This window comes from Schistocerca serialis, unplaced genomic scaffold (assembly GCF_023864345.2).
Source record: "Schistocerca serialis cubense isolate TAMUIC-IGC-003099 unplaced genomic scaffold, iqSchSeri2.2 HiC_scaffold_1401, whole genome shotgun sequence".
NCBI lineage: Eukaryota > Metazoa > Arthropoda > Insecta > Orthoptera > Acrididae > Schistocerca > Schistocerca serialis.
The window spans coordinates 290710-311352 of NW_026047627.1; the positions used below are offsets into that span (position 1 = coordinate 290710).

The window sequence follows — 20643 nt, forward strand, 5'->3', positions numbered from 1 at the left end:
CACGGAACTCATTATGATGCAGCTTCATGCTTTAATTGACAACGTCGTTGTCAAGTAACAGTGATAACCAAGGACCATACTACAAGGAGTACAGGGAGTACTGATTGTTCTGCATTGTGTCTGGCAGTATGGAAACTTTCCGTCGTTGATGGGCTGTAGGGAATGCAGTCGTAGATTAATCAGGAAAAAATTGTCACATACCCGATTCTGAGGGCTCCATTCTCATCACAACGTGTACCTGACACATATGTATCGAATCGATATACGGAACACTGACCTTAGGAAAAAGTTTTACGGCCAACAATTTCTGTATGATAATTTTCACTGCCAAACTAGAGACCCGCACCAACCACTCACAAAGCGAGACCGAGAGAATGCTTCAGAGCCAAGTAAACAAATATTTGTATGCAATAGTGAAGCGTCATTTTGTCAAGTTTTACGTCAGCAGACATGTACTTCCGCACGTCAAGCTTAGCGGTGTGAGATGGTGGGATGCACACTGCCGGATGTAAGCAGAAACATTATAAAAATGCCACAACTGATAAGGGTATAATGAGTAAAACGAAAGACCTATTGTGAAATAAAAACAGATGTTTGGTATTTGCAAAGACGGATTTGAAATAGCTTTAGTCATCGTATCGCGCTGTCCTTAGCCGTTGGATTAGGTGAAAGGGACTGAATAAGTGGACCTGCTTGACGGTACATTCACGTTTGTCCACTGAACTCATCTTCCTGTGTCATACAGTCTTTACGGAAAATTATCGCAGATGTCACATCACCAAATGCAGATAGGAAACTCCCTGGCAGGTCAGAGCCGTGTGTCGGATCCCCGACGTTTCAAGTGACTGCACTTTCCACTGCAGAGTGAGGATTCGCCCAGGAAGCAACTCCCGAGGCCTCTGGTCACTGCAGTGCCCATCCTTCCGGGAGCGCTGGTCCCGCCAGCCGTGCAGGGGAGCTTCTGTGACGGCTGGAAGGCAGCGGCTGAGGTACTGGCGGAAGTAAGGCTGCGACGGCGGCTCTCGGTTCCTGCCTGCCCAGCTCTATGTCTATTTTTATAAGGACGTCATATTCGCCATTGACTTTAAAAATTGTTTTACAAATGCAGTTTCGGCCTTTTGAGCCATTTTCAAGTGGTAATGTGGAAGATTTTGCTTCAGCTCATGACAGACATGTCTACATGTCAGCGTCTAAAATCATCTACAACAAATTTGAACAAGTCATTCATTACCTTAACATAAATATCACATGTTCACTCTCTTGCAATGCATACGAAATTCCTCTATAAGGAAAAGAGGTATTCTGCGGCAAGCGCTGCAGTCCTGCTGTTTGATGTGTCTGGAACCACTTAAAACGATATAGCAGCACAGAACGGAGTGGATGACCTGCAAGAAATAGTTATAATCGGTGTCTCACTCAAGTGCTCCGAAATCTAAAGATGAAATCTCGATGCGCTAAAATGCTAAAAAGACCAATGGATTTGCGATTGTTTGCTGTGTTACTATGCATCCTTTAAAGAATGAAAAAGTTCCAGGTTTTTGTCCCAGTCTGGTACATAGTACTCATCTATCAGGAAGTTTCTAATCCACTGCTGAGTGGAAATCCGCTCGGGATACTTTTAGCCGCGCGGGATTAGCCGAGCGGTCAAGGGGCGCTGCAGTCGCGCTGTGCGGCTGGTCCCGGCGGAGGTTCGAGCCCTCCCTCGGGCATGGGTGTGTGCGTGTGTGTGTCCTTAGGATAATGTAGGTTAAGTAGTGTGCAAGCTTAGGGACTGATGGCCTTAGCAGTTAAGTCCCGTAAAATTTCACACACATTTTTCGATACTTGTACGTTCTTGCATAAACTATACATGCTTGGTTTTTACCTTTTAACCTGGCACCTTGTGTGCTACAGGCGGCCGCTGTTGAGTGAACGCCTGCTGCGCTATCAGCCGTGGAGCCTCTCCTTTGACGACGACTTCAGTGCGCTGTGCAAGGAGCGGCAGCCAGAGGCCTCGCAAATGTTCAGCCTCGCTGACGAACTGTACGTCCTTTATCGTGTCTCCTGGTACACTACAGCTGAGTACATCGATTCAGTCTACGAAGATGATATCAAGATTGCAGGTAAGTTTAATACTGGGACCCGGCCACTTCACGGTTATGCGCTGACAACTGTTCAGTTGTTCGAGGAATGAGATTCTAATACCCTTCTGAATTTGTAGTTTTAGCTCTTGCGTGATTTTGCAAGCCACGCAAGATAATCTCTGGTGCTCTTTCCAAAGTCAGTGTTTAGATTCCTCGGCAACTCTCCGTCTGGATCTATGACAAGCTAACTACTTCATTTCGATGTATTATTGACTTCTTCATTATGCAGGGACTAAAAAAGACTACGTAGACAAAATTTTGGAGTGTTTAGAGAAGATTAAAAAGAACAAATTTTATGTGACACAAATGTCACAGGTGTCATGTTTTGGAGACGTTACTCAAGTGCCAGCTGGGTGCTAACGATTGCGCAACACACTCGAAACAAGTGGGTGTCTCACAAATAATGTTTGCAGCCTCAGCCTAACAGCAACCACCTCACCTGGGGTGTCCGCCAGTGTCTGGTACACTCAACAACTCGTCTCCCTCCCGTAGGAGGCACGCAACACCTCTAAAACAGTGCCCATCCCACAGCACTTTGAACACCGTCTCTGAACGCCAGTGCAGATAAGACCTTCATACGTGTGCGACACGTGCCTCATATAAAAAAGTGTTCCTTCTTATCTTCTATAAACGGTCTAAACTTCTGTACACGTAGTTTTTTTTTTGAGGTCCAGTCTAAGGCTTGATTTAAAAATGGCGAATGGTTTCTGCAACTTAACGGCTACAGACAAGCTAATGTTTTGTCAATACTGTAACTTGTGTAGTGTTCTACATTTCTCATCTATGATCCTGGCATGATACTGTTCGTATTTACTAATTTTCTTTGACGAATAATATTTCGATTTGTAACTGAACAGTTAATTTTATCAGATACACTGTTAATATTATCCTTAGAAATGTTAATACTATGAACTGTAGTAGGACTGAGGAAACACAGCTATCGCATCTGTCTGCTAAACAACTCTATTTGTTCGAATCACTATATTTTTTAAATTTATTATTTTACTCTCGTTGCTGGGCTTTATCTCTTACTCGATCATCTATCTATCGTGCACCAGACAAGAAACGAGTTGCAGGGTTTTCATTGGTAGTAAGCTGACTAATTAAGAAACTAAGGTGGTCGAAAAGGGTTACAACAGATAAGGAAGTAAGTTATCACAAAAATATCCGTATAGTAGAACCAGGAACTGTAATACTGAGAAGAAAGGCCTTTCCAAAATTTCGGCTGTCGCCGATAATTTACTGCAGACACTCACAAGAATAATACTGGCACATAAAAGGAAATACGCATTGTTAGCAAGTTACTAAACAAGCAGACTCTTACCCCATCTGTTGCTAGACTGAGCTGCACTCTGCAGCATGTCTATAATGATGACTGAAACTGTTATGGGCACCGAGAACAAACGTGTGAGCTGTAGTTGTTGTTTCAATTCATCACGAGCCGCTACAAGATATTAAAGAATGAGCAGGGACAAGACCTTACAGAGTTGTGGACCACTAGCCGTTTGTCTGGAAGCTAACTTTAACCCCGACATTGAAGATATCTTCAGGGGCCGACCGGTGTGGCCGTACGGTTCTAGGCGCTTCAGTCTGCAACCGTGTGACCGCTACGGTCGTAGGTACGAATCCTGCCTGGGGCATGGATGTGTGTGATGTCCTTAGGTTAGTTAGGTTTAAGTAGTTCTAACTTCTAGGGGACTGATGACCTCAGATGTTAAGCCCCATCATGCTCAGAGCCATTTTATCTTCAGGGGAAAGTGGTCGTGATAATCCAGAGAGATCGGAGAGGTCGTGGTAGTTCGGTCGAGATGGGGGGGGGGGGGGGGAGGGGGAGGGAAAGAATAAAGTCGTGCGAATCTCTTCTGAGCACGTGGCGATGTTCGAAATGGTTTGCACCATCCAGCAGGCTGCTACAACGCCCCTGTCTGAAAGAGTTGCCCTCGCCACTATTAAAACCGTGGCGCTTCTCTGCCGGCTTCTTTACGCATCACTGTCCAGCAGAACTAGATGCTTGCGCACAACAGACCAACGTGTCGAGAACTGAGCCCTGATCTGTTGTCGCTGCCATTGTGTAAAATCACCTAAATCGCAAATCCAAGCCTACAGATCTCACAAATACTTCCAGTGTGACGACTATCTGACCCAGTATTGCAGAACCACCTGGCCTATCCCAGTTACAAACAAGACCAGTCCAAGTTGAAAATTTTTATTTTTTATTCATTCGATGATTTGTTTCGGACCGAGACCAATTTTCAAATCACCATAACATAGTCGAAAATGGCATTTCTGAAGATGTCAAAAACGTGCAATGGACATTTACAGTGCATAGAGATAACTCACCGAACGAACAAAAACTTGGAACGGTTTTTCGTTCACTGATTACCAGAAGTTGCTGACCCAAACTACTGCAGCATACTGGAAGTTCGTTAAACCTCCCATATTAACTGTGCCCAAATGTACAATCCTTGCACAACTGCATCATCTACACAGCCTCAACTCGAATGATCTAATAAATATAAAGTAAACGCATTATTCACGACACTAAACTTACATTCCGCATCCCAACAACTACATGCATTGCATCCTCACCATCAAAGATACTGAGTTCAGATCCACAGTTTTCTACACCATCAATCGAGCTCACCGTCATCATCCCAACAGTTTCTTGTGTCGCATTCCTAACATGAAAGACATCCAGTTTAGAACCACTGTTTTCCACAACATTCTTTCAGCGTCCCCATATCGTCCAACAGATGACGATAACAGCCACAATCACCTTCCATTTTAACATCCAAGTCACCTGTTCCAAAAACCAATCCAACTTTAACTTCAGCCACACCAAAACATCAGCTTAAAACCTATACCTAACCTTGTTTCGCCACATAAAACATCAAGACAAAGCAGCAGCATAGCATTCCATCCATATGTCTGTTCCCTCAGCTCCAACGAGATCTTCATCACTCACATGTTATCTCAATGCTACAACTATACTTTAATGAAAATTGTTAGAGTCTCGTAACACAGTCCCAGTCATTCTACACTCTACAAAGCACAGATAATTGCTACAACATAGAATCAGATGGTACTGCCAATGGGTGCTTGTGAGATATCCTGATACCAGCACCTCATTCAGCAGATCAGAAACCCTGGGATTGGTGATACACATGAACAAAAACACTGCCACATTTTCCATAAACTGAACAATCTATTGAAAAAGGATTCATTCTCCTCTCATCCATAACAACCACACGTTACCAAACAACCTCAACAAGGCAGACTCAGTGCTTCATATCTTAAAGATATACTCACTGTATCTAATGACTGTTCGACAATTTGGTACATACAGTGTCACACAATTACGACCACCATATCTCTTGGTCCCAGTTTAAAATACCTGTCTATAATGCCACAAAACGAATTAAATATAGCAATTACAGCACAAGACTATAAAGCCACACATTTTGTGAGCGTGTGGGTTGGTGCTATTCTGTCATTCTGCGCAACAGATTAATCTGAGATGTACCCTTTACCCTTTGGCCCCTGCAAGATGCAATTTCCACCCCCACACTACTATAGAAGTCAGACGGACAGCCTTGACGTTCCAAAGAGAAATGCCTAAAAAACTTTCAGCAATAAATACCTTCTGGAGTCGTCCACTGTAAGGAAATGACACAAAAATTCACAAAATTTCTTACGTAACTAGTGGGATACTTGGGTACTGGAGTAGTGCTAGTTAGTGTAAGAAAAACACGAAAGTAACGAAAATTATTATTTATTTTGCAAAAATTCTGAGAAATCACCATAGCACTTTTAGTTATGAATTGAACACGTTATTTGCAGGTTCTTTTCAGAATGTGAAGTTACCTCTTAAGGATAGGATTCGGTAATTAAGTTTCTATACAAAGTTTAAGATTGTTATTGACTTGGCCGAATGGCTGAGAGCAGCACCTACCCAACTTGAATATTTATCGGTTAGAATGTTGCTAGGTACAGTCGAGGCTGTCACGTGTGATATGCAGTGAAGGGTACTGTTGTGGAAGAAATGTGGGGGTTGCAAGAGCTGTAGCTGTGATGACTGTTGTCTGCGCCGCTCGCTGCCGACAAATAAGAAAACTCTCGTTCTATAACTTGACCTTTGCCAATCAAACTCTCCCTACGCCTTGATGAAGCCAAGGACTCCTATTTGCCCCTAGTCTATTGGCGTGGTACACCGGTCAGATATCCAGTCCACCGCGATGCCACTCAAAAATTCGCTCACAGGCGTTTAACTATTACTCTGTCCATTCACACCGCATAATAAGTGTGGCGGCCAACACAGTGAACAATGCTTAATTTCAAGGACTCAATATACAGTTGCACTTCGATTCGCTCTCGACAGAGGTGCTCTCCCAGTTAAGTACTGAGGAGAGACTTGTTCCTCGCTCTCTCGAGTACATGTACGAGCGCGCACGCTCTCGTTACATGTTCTCGCTCCAAGAGCGACAATGGAACGGCCCCTCTGCACGCCAGACGAGAAGCGGTATACCTTTCGATCTCTCCCATTACTCCTTCAACTCAAGGCGTCAGAAATATCGTCTGCCAATCAGAATTGCTCTTCTAAAACGCGAGAATGACGTTTTGTTTAAGGCGACCAATCCGGAAATCTGTAGTATCGGTGTTTGGCGTTTGCTGTCTCCCTGTGAAACTGCGTGCTATGTGTAAAGAATGCGTAGGCTAACCGCTCCCACACAATGTAGCGGAATTTGCTTTTAAGCCGAACACGAGATCGTCCTTTCACTCGGGCTAACGCTGTCTGCTCTACAGGCGGTCACTGGCCGACGTAGATAGCTTGGGACCGGCCTCCTGGGGTGCAGTTGCCTCTCTCGAGCTAAAAGCTCCTGTGACCGGCGTGTCTGGAATGTATGTGTGTACCCCAGCCTCGAGTATTTCGACCACGGTGCGCACTTGCGATTTATTAGTTATTTGCATATCGTTTACATGAATTCATACAATACTGACTTTATCTTATCGAGATTGGGCTCGAATGAAGCGTCTTGATGTGCAGAATATGATTGTGAGGGCGGAATATGTAAGCAATGAAGGAGACCACGACGTCTTACAATTTCAGGAAATTCTTATGAGAGGCTGCTCATGACTCCATTACTTTAGACCTTCTTAAAAAAAAAAAGAAAGGAAGAAAGAAAGAAAGCTCTTATTTCCTACTACCTATAGTCAATTTGTGTGATATCATACTGTATGCAAGTTTATATCCCACAGCTCACCTATACTAATCAAAACGTCATGGAACCCAGGTTTGAACCTCGCTGCTGCTTAAATTTAGAATAAAAATCATCAGTAATGATGGATGGGCGGATAGAGCTTCAAGGCACTTTCTTCCCCTGCTCCTAAAACCCTGAAGAGTCAGCAGTGCTCAAAGGCATGAGAATGCAGAAGGTAATCGGAACCACTGGTGTCTGTCCACAGGACATGTGGCCTATAATTGAAAAGTGGTATGATGACTGCTCCATTGGCGAAATATTCCGCAATAGTCGCACATTCGGATCTCTGGGAGGAAACTGGCAAGTGCCAGGTGTCCCAATGAATTATGTTTCCTGTATAGCTCCTTGTCTGGCACACCATGCTTCTTTTGTCACTGTAAATCTTACTCAACAGCATATCTCCATCTGCCTCGATAACTTCACCTCTTGGTGTAGCCTCTGTTACATCAAAATCACTTATGTTAAAAACCCAAGGAATTATTACAATAAACACCACCAATCATTTCTCTCACCCTAACTTCCACCATGGCACACATAAACATGACTGTGTGGTGGTACTCTCTTCAAAGGTAAACTGATTCGAATCCAGGTGATGGAAGAAATTTGCATTGCTGGTATTTCCCCAGTAATGGGAGGGGGAATTGAAGCATAAAGTTGCTCATCACCAGACCTCGAGTCAGTGTTCTACATTACATTACCTCTCCTCAGTGTATCATGATACACTGATGCCTGTGACACTGCTGAAGGTGACACATGTGGTGTCGACGATAATCGCCTGCAGCAAATCGTCAATCGACCACCGCAGAGATGCTGTACACCTAAGCAGCATCGCCACCGCCTATGAGAAAGAAGTAGTAAGCCACTCCTCCTGTAGCTTCGAGGCGCCACACACGACAAGTATTTCCAGTTCTGCCAGTGCCTGGTACGAGTTTTGCCAGAGTCCAGCCTGAGTTCTGTTCTGTCTACGAGGATATCAAAGTTCCATGACGACTGCAGAGAAGCGACGAATTTCTGCCTTCAGAGTGCAGTGTCGGCGTAACGTCACTCAGTTAAGCCTAGGCCAAGCATGCACATACAGAGAGTCGAGGGCCAACAACAGACACATATTTGGCACAGTTGTAGTAAACGTTCAGTGCTCATCATCTGCAGACTTGCACTGTAATGCCGCTAAGTGTTTTCAGCAGCTCCTGTGTATTTGGACCCCAATTAATACCACACGTGCTCACACAGCCACAGCCACGAGGAGCTAAAGATAAGTGTATTGCTTTCCAAACAATAAGGCGTTCTGATCATTGACTGTTTCATCTATCTACTTGTAAATTTATTAAAAGCATGACACAACAACATGTGTGTCAGATGTGGATGTTAAGCTCTTAACGCATCCATTACAGTCATGTACACTCAACAGATAACTCAGAGTCACAGTTCTCTCACAATGCAAGGACAGTGCCCAATTACGTGCAGTAAGATAAGCGCTCGCAGTAAGGCCGCGGATCTGTTGCTCCATTTCTCTCTGCTGACATGGGCAGAGGACTCTCACTTTCTCATATCTTGGAGTAATCACGGAACACCAGTCTACAACAAACTCAAATTAAGAAAACAGCAAACTCGACAATGTGGGGATTCCATCATCCAGCCATCCTCTGTACTTGGAAAAAACCCACTGAACGAGGCGATACTGTGGTAAGCTGTTGGCTCCAAACTTGATTTTCGACCATATTTAGTTTCTCTGCGATGTCCCTACACAGCTTAAGGTGAATGACACGACGGTTCCTATGGATGGACGCAGCTGTCCTGCTTCCCCGTTCTTCCCAATTCTGGGTTATGCTCTAATAGCTGTTTCACCAGCAGGACGTTAACCCCTGATCTTGTTCCTTCCTTCGTCTTTCCAAAAGCCTTAATATCCCCAGAGTTACTTCTGCCAATATAGCTTGGATCTCAGCAGTCTCAAAAATTTACCATTCCTTACAGTCTTAGAACACCTTGCACTCTGTATTATATTTGCCGTCTCAGACGCAACCTCTACCAGCTGATTAGATTGCCCTCTCTTCTGAAGTTCCTCAGACTTTGTCACAAATTGTAAACGTTCCATAAACGTGGCGAACAAAAGAAATTTTTCTCGCCTATCCTCTGGATACCTAGGCTTCTGGTGCGCCATCCACTTGCCACCCTTCTGTATCCTATTCGAGCGGAACTTCAGCTGGCTGGTTCTTCCTGTTCCGGAATAGTATGTAGACACTTACTCCTCCAACCAGCTATAATCCTAGCGTCTACGCCTCTTCAATATGTAGATGATTCCGCTTCCAGCCTCCTGACCACTGCCATCCCTCCCTCACACCTCCCTCTACCCACATCAACTTGTCAATCATACTTCCCAGCCCACTCCAACACCTTGAATACATACACCCTTTCTGGCCGGCACCTGCATCATACTGTATTACCCTCGTAGTAGTTATTGGGAACTGACTGCCAGTGACTTGCCAGAAGCACGAGACTTATCTTCACCATAGCACCATCATCAGCTTCAATGTACATGTGTTTATGTAGAGACGCTATGGCTTTTATTTTTTTGAAACCTATCATTTTATTCATTCTCCCATAAAAGCTATACTGGCCTAACTTCGATAGGCTGAAGAGCAGCAAAGTGTCTGAAGCTTGCGCACCACACGATAATGTGGTGGGAGTGGAATGAATAACAAAGAAAATGGAGTGTTTACGACAAAGTCGTGCATTCGGCCTTTCACAGAACATGCCGGTGTATAAGAATCTTTCAGAACTTATTCGTCTTACTGGGTATACATTTGCGCTCAACACGCCAATGAACTATACAGGGTGAGTCACCTAACATTACCGCTGGATATATTTCGTAAACCACATCAAATACTGACGAATCGATTCCACAGACCGAACGTGAGGAGAGGGGCTAGTGTAATTGGTTAATACAAACCATACAAAAATGCACAGAAGTATGTTTATTAACACAAACCTACGTTTTTTTTAAATGGAACCCCGTTAATTTTGTTAGCACATCTGAACATATAAACAAATACGTAATTTGTTGCATTGTAAAATGTTAATTACATCCGGAGATATTGTAACCTAAAGTTGATGCTTGAGTACCACGCTGTTCGATCGTGTGTATCGGAGAGCACCGAATTACGTAGGGATCCAAAGGGAACGGTGATGGACCTTAGGTACAGAAGAGACTGGAACAGCACATTACGTCCACATGCTAACACCTTTTTATTGGTCTTTGACGCACATGTACATTACAATGAGGGGTGAGGTACACGTACACACGTGGTTTCCGTTTTCAATTACGGAGTGGAATAGAGTGTGTCCCGACATGTCAGGCCAATAGATGTTCAATGTAGTGGCCATCATTTGCTGCACACAATTGCAATCTCTGGCGTAATGAATGTCGTACACGCCGCAGTACATCTGGTGTAATGTCGCCGCAGGCTGCCACAATACGTTGTTTCATATCCTCTGGGGTTGCAAGCACATCACGGTACACATTCTCCTTTAACGTACCCCACAGAAAGAAGTCCAGAGGTGTAAGATCAGGAGAACGGGCTGGCCAATTTATGCGTCTTCCACGTCCTATGAAACGCCCGTCGGACATCCTGTCAAGGGTCAGCCTAGTGTTAATTGCGGTATGTGCAGGTGCACCATCATGCTGATACCACATACATCGATGCGTTTCCAGAGGAACATTTTCGAGCAACGTTGGCAGATCATTCTGTAGAAACGCGATGTATGTTGCAGCTGTTTGGGCCCCTGCAATGAAGTGAGGACCAATAAGGTGGTCGCCAATGATTCCACACCATACATTTACAGTCCACAGTCGCTGTCGCTCTACCTGTCTGAGCCAGCGAGGATTGTCCACGGACCAGTAATGCATGTTCCGTAGATTCACTGCCCCATGGTTTGTGAAACCCGCTTCATCGGTAAACAGGTAGAACTGCAACGCATTCTCTGTTAATGCCCATTGACAGATTTGCACTCGATGATTAAAGTCATCACCATGTAATTACTGATGTGGCGACAAATGAAACGGGTGAAAGCGGTGACGATGCAGTATGCGCATGACACTACTTTGACTCAGTCCACCGGCTCTCGCAATGTCACGTGTACTCATGTGTGGGTTTATGGCAACAGCAGCTAACACACCAACTGCACCCGCTTCTCCTGTGACGGGCCTGTTACGGACCCGTTTGCGTGCTACGACCATACCTGTTGCATACAGTTGGCGGTAGATGTTTTGCAATGTGCGGCACGTTGGATGCTCTCTGTCCGGGTACCGTTCTGCATACACCCTGCAAGCTTCAGCTGCATTTCGTCGACACTCGCCATAGATGAGTATCACTCTCGGCCTTTTCAGAGTTCGAATACACCATGGTCACAGTTCCTAGAACACCACACTATCACAGACGTCTGGTAACACGGTGTACTACAGTTGGTCTGCGTGCGGAGACGAATGCAGAATAACAATAGCAGCAAGCGCTACATGCGGACATTGCGACAGCTAGACCAAACCACAACAGTGCACTACAGCCACACTCGTAAACACGGTCGTCATCGAAACATGTCCCTGCAGATGCTGCTCGCCGACCGTGGCCCGTGTTTGTTACAAGACGCAACTGAATGTTGGAGGTTTCAAGCGTCAACTTTAGGTTACAATATCTCCGGATGAAATTAACATTTTACTATGCAACAAACGGCACTGATTACGTATTTGTTTATATGTTCAGATGTGCTAACAAAAGTAACGGGGTTCCGTTTAAAAAAACATAGGTTTGTGTAAAAAAACATACTTCCGTGCATTTTTGTATGGTTTGTATTAAACAGTTACACTAGCCCCTCTCCTCACGTTCGGTCTGTGGAATCGGTTCGTCAGTATTTGATGTGGTTTACGAAATATATCCATCGGTAACGTTAGATGACTCACCCTGTATACATTGGATGATGTGTAGCATATCAGTATCATTCTCCTTTGATTTGTACTCTGAACAGGAATAGTGCTCGAGGAAAACGACCATCAGGACTTCTCAGAATGCAGTAGGTAAAGCCGTCATCAAGCTGAGGCCTGGTTTGGTCACCACAGTGCTTCGCGAGCCATTGTCCTACTGCAGGTTGTGGTCACTCGCCGTCTTCCTACTTCTGAACTAACTCACCCAGTTAATAATTGTGGGACACAGTTAATTATTGGGTCTCCGAACAATTCTACAGTTCGAACATTTTCGATTTCCATAAATCAATGTCAGAGGTGAAAGAAGAGATAAGTGACAGAAGGAATCTCGGGAGCAATGCCTGAACCCCAAATCTCTGGAGTTGTAATCCCACATTCATCCACTCAGCGGCTGAGGCATGTATGTCCCAATTGCATTTATTTCTGCATTATTATCATTACACAAGGTACGAGTCAGACGAAGTAATTACATTTTTGTGCGTGTTTTGGAATGTATGCAAACAGAGTATTAACAGTAAATCGTTCATTGTGGTAAAGGAACTCCCAAAATCGTCAGTTACTGTATTTTGTTGTGCTTTTTCTCGACAATCTCGTGCTAACGACACAAACTGGTGACAAATATGCTCCATCACTTTTTTTTTACGCTGCGTGATGGGGTCGCTAAGTTCACGGAGGAAAGTGAAATATCACAAAGACGAGAATTCAGCCTGCATCCTATTTCTTTGTACAGGACGCCTATGGAGTTATGTCAAAAGAGTAGATTCTATATGGACGTAGTTAGATATAAAATAAATACGTATCCAACGGATCAGTGCATGGGCGATCACACCTTCCTCAGATATCTACGTGTCTCGCTGTCCCCCTTGCTTTATTGCGGGTCGTCCTAGTAATTCTGCTTAGAAAGACTTCCTCAACACTTGTGTCAATTTTCCATTAATCTTTCAACGTTGAGCCACATGAGGCTTTATTATTCTTCATATTCAGTTATTTGCGTGGTAAGATCAAAAGTTTGTCATGACGATTTCAAAAGGTTGTTGAGGTGGTAATGTTGGGACTTCGTGGTAACCATTTTAATGTGGCTTTAAATGCTGCAGAACCAAATAGAATCCGAGAATAAGTTGTTCATTAAGAAACCCACACATCTGAACAACAAAATGAGACTCAAGCTCCTTCCTTCTACAACCACAGAAGATCCGTGATTGCCTTGTCATAGAGCTGAGATACTGAAAACTTCTGTTTTACAGAGAAATGGAAGTTCCCATTCATGTAAGCTTCAAAAGAATGTGGTCCTAACAGGTATTCTGATCACACAATGGCCCACATAAGGTGAGGTAGGTTCCTTTCCAACTCTTGCTGATAATGGGTACTTCCCTTAGACAAGAAAACTATATTTTTCCTGAGCAAACAGTGGTATATGGCACATTTATAAGTAAACAACACTCTTGAGTGAGACATGGCAGAAGTCGCCACAACAAAGTACGGTAGGTTACAAATCGTTGCTCCACACCATTGTCAGATAATTCAGTAACAAACATGGGCCTAAATTCTTTCGTGTTCATATTTTTTCAATATGTTCGTGCATTGTTTAAGAAGATGCTTGAAGTCCAACTGCTCTTTTGCAGATGACTTTCATTGGAGACTGCTCATCTGATTAAGAGTGGGTGACACACGTTTCCTGTCACTTTTTATTGCTTTCAATACGTGTCCTGTCTTTGAGACAGCCTGAAAACACAGGACATTTATCTCAATTAGGCATGGCTACTTTACGTGGGGGACTGAGGCAAATGGTATCATCATGCCTTACATAGTTTTTCCTATCTGCGGATGTTCATGCACCCACAAATCGGCCACTAAACTCTCCTTTACAAGATGGATTCGGAACTCAAAGACTGCAGTGCTGAAACAAAAATATAATACTGATAACATTGTTTTTTTCCATCTCCAATGCAGGAATATCAAGAAAACCTATTTACTTCCTCATTTTTACTATGTCAAGAGTGATACAGGGACTTGTTGGACACCCTGTACATGAAATAGACGTGCATAGTAACATGATATCGGTCTTTGTTAGTACTCTTACTTTTTGTTGACATGCCGCCTTACATAGCTCTGGGTAACTGAATCTGGATAATGTGGGTAAACAACGCCCAGGCTCGTGATCCAGAGAAGACTTTGGATTCAGCTGCCTGCAGTGTACGGGCACCACCTACGTGCTGTCGTTTTCTTGCAGACGAGGAGTGGCAGCTGGAGGACAGAAGCCACGATACGCTCTCCGTGGACACTGACTGCGTGCAGCTGTTGGTGAACGCCCTGGACCACCCCACGTGTCCGCTGGAAGACCTGCCACTGGAAGCCGTGAAGCAGCGCGAGCAGTGCCGCGAGCAGCTGTGGGACGACGTGGTGCAGAGGTCGCCCCACATACCCGTCACCAGCTACCTGGCCTACACGCAGAGGGTAAACGTCAACCTCTGTCTGCTGGCCTGGATGGCGGTCAACTCGTACGGCATTTGTCAGGACGTCCCGTTTAGTATGATACAGTCCGTACACGATGCTCGCTGCTATTTCGATAGTCCCGATGATCAATCATGTCTGCAGTCGAACGCTACAGACGCCATCTGTTCTGTTTCCAGAGCTATTTTGTTGCTGAAGTGTCGTGATTTTTCCTCCTTTAAGGCTTCTGATAATTGTACGCACTTATATTACCCATTTCAAAGTTTCCCAGTTGCATTTACTAAATCTATCCGCATACTGTATCAAAAGTTAACAGAAGAAACCCTGAACTACAAAAACAGTTTAACCAACGCCACCTTGAAATACAAGGATTTTAAAATCGACAGCTTGAAGCCTTTGGAAATGTCATTTATACTGGTAAATATCATTTTCCGTTTTTCGACTGCCGGAGTATACATGTACCTTCCCCAGTTACGTAATTTGCCTGGGAAGATACTCTTGTCGTTTCAGATCACGTGCACAGTCCAGATCCTGTGTTCTGAGGTCGTGTATCGTATGGCAGGCGTCCCTGACTTACCTACAGCAGTGCTGATAGACAGCGCCCTCACACTTCTCAGCTGTATCTGGCTAAACTCATTCTGCTACCACATGTATTCATGTGTTCGCCATCTCAGGCTTCCTAACCAGCTACTACCTGCTGAAGTAAGCCAGTTATTCCGTCGTGAGATGCTGTGTGTGTTTATACCGTGGAGTATAGTATGTGTGGCAGCTGTTGCTTTGGAAAAGACAAGTAAACATTACCTCATCCACAGTCGCATAGTAGTCCTTGCAGGGATTTCAGTGTCTGTGGCATTCAACTTGGTTTGTCTCGGACTGATTGGATACATGTACCTACGTAATCGGTGCTCCATGCGGCAACTCGAAATTGTTGATAACAAGAAATTTGCCTCAAAGAAGCAATATCTTTTTATGTCAGTTAAAGCCATTATATTAAGTGGAATAGGAATTATTATTAGAATTGGGTTCCACCAAGCTCAGGGAATAGCGCAGTTAGTGTACTATATACATCTAGCTACGATGGTGCAAGGACCAGTGCTCTTCGTCTGTTTCGTTTGCAATGGAACGACGCTCCCTCTACTGAAGAACAGGACACTTCTTTGGTGGGACCCAACCAACATCCCTGCAGGTCTAGAGCTGTGTTCGGCAGCCGAGAGGAATCTGGCCAGGAGAAACAATGAACAGTCTCCCTTTTCAGAATCCTCGCTGTAGCCTCCTTCAGTATTTTTCGCAAATAACTGTCTCCACACTACACTGCATTAAACCCAGAAATAAAAATGGACTCTACCTGGTATGACAATATTAAATGTCATTAAATCTGATATCGTACAGCCAGTACTTCTCTTTCCTAACGTCTCCTTCATTTATAACTGTGTGCTTATTTGTGAGTGGTAGCCTCTGTCTACCTATTCTAATGCACTCAGAATACTTACTAAAATTGTTGGGAATTGCTTTGTGTGTACAACAGGCTGCGTCAATCACACGTCCTGTTATATACAAGGAAAACGCAGCAGGTTGTCAGAGGAATTCCCGTTCGTCAGGGTCATCTACCGTGGCGATGGTGCATTTCTGGACACATGTTCGTAGGACGTTTTTTCTCCGTTTTCCTTCGAGGATCTGTCTTTGCAGTTTGTCGGTTTTATTAATGTATAATGTATGATTATAGTAAATAACATTATGTCTGAAACAAGGAAATTTTCCATATGTGTGTGAAAGATGTACTTTTACATGATTTGTAATTCAAGTACCATGACAAGAGACATTCAGATACTTATAAAATCAAAAGAGAGGGGCCAATGACTGAAGTGCTGTGTGCATGAAAGTGTAAATGGGTTTGTTGAGCTTATTAGTGGTTCGATCACATAGACTGGCTCAAACAGGTATAGTAATAAAGTAACACATGACTTGTTGTGTGAAATGTGGCTTGAAGTGAACGCAAAGTGTCGAATGGCAGAGTTATATGAGATTAGCATTATTGGGTTTGTGAGACAAGATGATGATTTGTTAAGCTAGAGGTTTGTAAGGGTACTATGGCATTTGTTAAAAGTTAATGTTCCATGTGCCACTCTTGAGCAAGGAAGAACATTACTTAAAGGCGTATTTGCAGAAACAGTACTGTGGAAGGATAAACTTGTGCCAGTACTGTGAGTCCTGATAAACATGTGCCATAGTAGCTTCACTAGAAGCACACAGTACGCCGAATTGTGATTCGTAATCAATAGACGATCTCCAATTTGTTCAAATAAAACCTGAGTGTGCAAAGTAAATGAGTGTTTGTGTGAATTTAGTATCCAGCCCAACTGAAAATCCTGTGATAAATAGTACTACGTGGAGTGATTTTCGTGAATTTTGCATTTACCAGGCACCCGCAGTGTCAACCGCGATTTCCGTCTGGACGCAGTGGAACCAGAGGCCGCAGCGCCACGAGGGAGGCAGGTGCCGGGTGCAGCCCGCCTGGCCGCAGGGGGGCGCCGGCAGCTCAACACATTCTGTAAAACCGTTTGACGAAGATTTGCAGGCCGTGCGCCTCGATTCTGCCAGCGCAGCGCCAAGCCAACCCTGGCCCGCCTTGCGTGACATCACAAGAGCGCGCCGCCGCCTTCTCTTTAGGTGGTGGTGGCCAGAGCCGACACGGGGCGCACTGGGGGTGCTTAGCGGCCCACCCAGACAAGCGTCCTGCACCACCGGTACACGCGTAAAGTCGGTCCGACACAGGGGTCGCCAGCCGAGCCTCGACCCGCTGGAAAGTATCGAACCTCATCGCTCGAAAGCCAGTAGTTAACGGCCCTCGTGCTACCTACTTACCCCCAGGCAAGATCCCGAGTTCCGACCGCAGTACTGGGAACATTCACAGCCAAGTCCAGGAAATTACTATCGACTGGCTGTACGAAATACACAGTTCAAACTCAACAGGAAGACGGTCACTCGAAAAACATTACTCCCAGATTTGGATAACAAACTGAGATTATCGCTATCCGATTACCCCAGCCAAGTCAGTCATTTGAGTCGGAGCACCACTTCCACTTAGCTAACATCACAGAGTTTTCACTGAGCTACAGTTCGCCGTAAACGCCCGCACTAATTACTATGCAACATTCGCAGATAACGGCAGCAAAGTTCTTAGGCGGTAATCGATGCGCGCAAACGAGAACGCGTTTGGAAACTCGAGAACACTGTGCGTCGCGACACAGAACTCCGCTCCAGAGAGCCCGCGACCCGCCACGTCGGCCACACGGGCGCCGACAGCCAGCTCTCGATTCCCCGAGCCCCGAGCCTCTCCACGAAATCATTCTACACGTGGGCCTTTCAGCCAATCAGGAGCAGCAGAGGACTGGAAGCCCCACCACTGGCCACTCCCTGCTGCTGCTTAGAGCCACTGCTATCACGTTCTGGTCTTCAAAAAGGCGAACCAGCGAGCAGGTATGGGTGGTCAGGGAATCACCTGTTACAATCCTTTGACTCGTGGGGTATCAAGCATTAACTTCTGCAACCGATATACCTATTAAGGGTTTTCCTCTGATATATCTGGAGGCAAGCATTCTCGCAGCCGAAACTGCTTGAACTGTTGTTACATGTACGTAGTTGTTCGTCGGCACATGTGTTACTCAGACGATGTCCCCTGCAAAGTGCATCATGCGTATCTCGCGCCACTGTCGCCAAACGCAGCATTGTCAGAGCGATTCAGACTTGGGATCAGCAGTCTGCACAACCGCAACACTTTGAGACAGGGACGACCAACTCGCATCTGGCGAGGCGAAAGGCACAGAACTCAACGCTGACTGCGACCGTTCTCAAGCAGGGCGTGGGGACTATGGATCGTCCTGTTTCCGATATGCAACAACAGTTTTCAGCGCACCAGACTGAAGTAGAGAACTCTGTCTCCAGAAGATCTCCAGAAACGCAACGCTACGCGAACTAGCCGAAAACCCGGACAAGAAACTCGAAGTAAACAGGCAAAGCCGCCAATTACAAAAAGTTTACACTCATCCAAATACATCTCAGGAGGAACAAGGTTTACAACTGGTTGGATGCAGATGGAATGAAAGCACATCTAACACAACTTATGGCACTTTAGAAAACCCTACAATAAACTATACACTAAGAAGGTGGCAAAGAAACCGCCAAATCGTTGTAACCTGCATTAAAACAGTTGCCTGGGTCACCAAGTCGTTCACAAAAAAATCCGAAAAAATTTGCCAACATCACAACACACCCATCAGATTTCGAAACCCGAGAGAACAGTTTGAGTTACTTACCGATCTGAAGCAACAGTAACAGAAATCACACCGCACGCCAAACACTAAGCAAAAGAGAAACTACACAGACTCACGCTCGCCTTTGTGATAACCAATTTTGACCGTGATACAACAAACGAAAAAACTGAAGGGGACCTAAAGGTACCGCGAAACTAAATCAAAATTCCCCGCTATTGCTTCCAGTCATCTATAGTTACAAAGAACCAACTAACAAGCTGCTTGTTCACCATTTCAGAATGCACTGTGTACCCTGTGGTGTCACCGCCAGACACCACACTTGCTAGGTGGTAGCTTAAATCGGCCGCGGTCCATTAGTACATGTTGGACCCGCGTGTCGCCACTGTGTGATCGCAGACCTAGCGCCACCACAAGGCAGGTCACGAGAGACGATATAGCACTCGCCCCAGTTGTACGAGGAGATTGCTAGCGACCATACGGACGAAGCCTTCCTCTCATTTGCCGAGAGCCAGTTAGAATAGCCTTCTGCTAAGTACATGGCTACGACCTAGCAAGGCGCCATTAGCCTTACCTACTTTGAGAGTTATAGTATAAATGTCTCAAGAAGAATGCTGTAGTCATCAAATAATAAAGTTAAGTATAAAGCAGCTACGTACTTTTCTTGCTACCATTCAATAGTTATCCTGTTCCAGAATTGACGCCCGTCGGCGTGAGTGTGTACGCGTGCCTTTCTATCGGCTACCCGTCACTGTGGACTGGCTGCCTTGTCAGTCCACTTCATACCCCACAAGGTTGGACTATTTAAACACTGCCTCCTCAATAACAGCAACGTCCATATTGCAACACTTTCCAATAAGTCACGAAAAGCTGTGATATAAATTGAAATGTGAAGAACGGAGTCGAGCACATCCAATTTTTAATTGCAAAATAGACCCGAAACAAGAAGCACCAAAATGCAGGAGCTGCAACACTGATAACGTTAATAGTGATGAGAGTCACAAAGAAAGACCAAAACAGCCTATCTCAGCAAACAAAACTGAAAACATTAAGCGCATTGATCAAACTATCACGGTCTTCGGCCAAGAATGTCACGAAAACAATTAAACGGAAAACATACTCTGATTCTTCACTACAGCCCTTCCCAACATGATATTTGAAAGAAGGGAAATAATAACAGCAGTTTCTAAAAAGCTCCTACTACGTTCTTTGGCGAACACGGATCCACGTCTATATCGCCATATTGATAGACAAGGAGGCCTATGCCCAACCTAGCCTGAGACACCAGGAAGCAAGAATTGACCTTCACATTCAAGCCTAAGAAAGATATTGCCACTATCTGCATTGTCAACACACTGGGTTTCTGCTCTAAAAACAAACTCCCTAAAGGCATAATAAGAGAAAAAGAAGTTGGTATTATAGTCGCAGCACGTACCCCATGAGCAGGTAGAGAAATCAATCTAGATAACTGTATCTGTCACGCAAACCAGACCATAGTAGAAGCTGAGATAGATGCTTCAGAGTCTTTCATATAAAACACCACAACGATGTATCCTGCCGCGGTACTGCCA

At 44.8% G+C, this 20643-nt stretch overlaps 1 protein-coding gene across 1 annotated transcript in view; it reads left to right on the forward strand.

The window, feature by feature from the left end:
• Window positions 1-17128, forward strand: part of LOC126442704 (uncharacterized) — a 109103-nt gene extending 91975 nt beyond the window's left edge. Inside the window, exons 6-7 of the mRNA XM_050090754.1 lie at window positions 1894-2102; window positions 14584-17128. Of these exons, the coding sequence (XP_049946711.1) occupies window positions 1894-2102; window positions 14584-16073 (1699 nt within the window). The 3' untranslated portion in view covers window positions 16074-17128. The remainder of the gene's footprint in view (window positions 1-1893; window positions 2103-14583) is intronic.
• Window positions 17129-20643: the final 3515 nt, after the last annotated feature.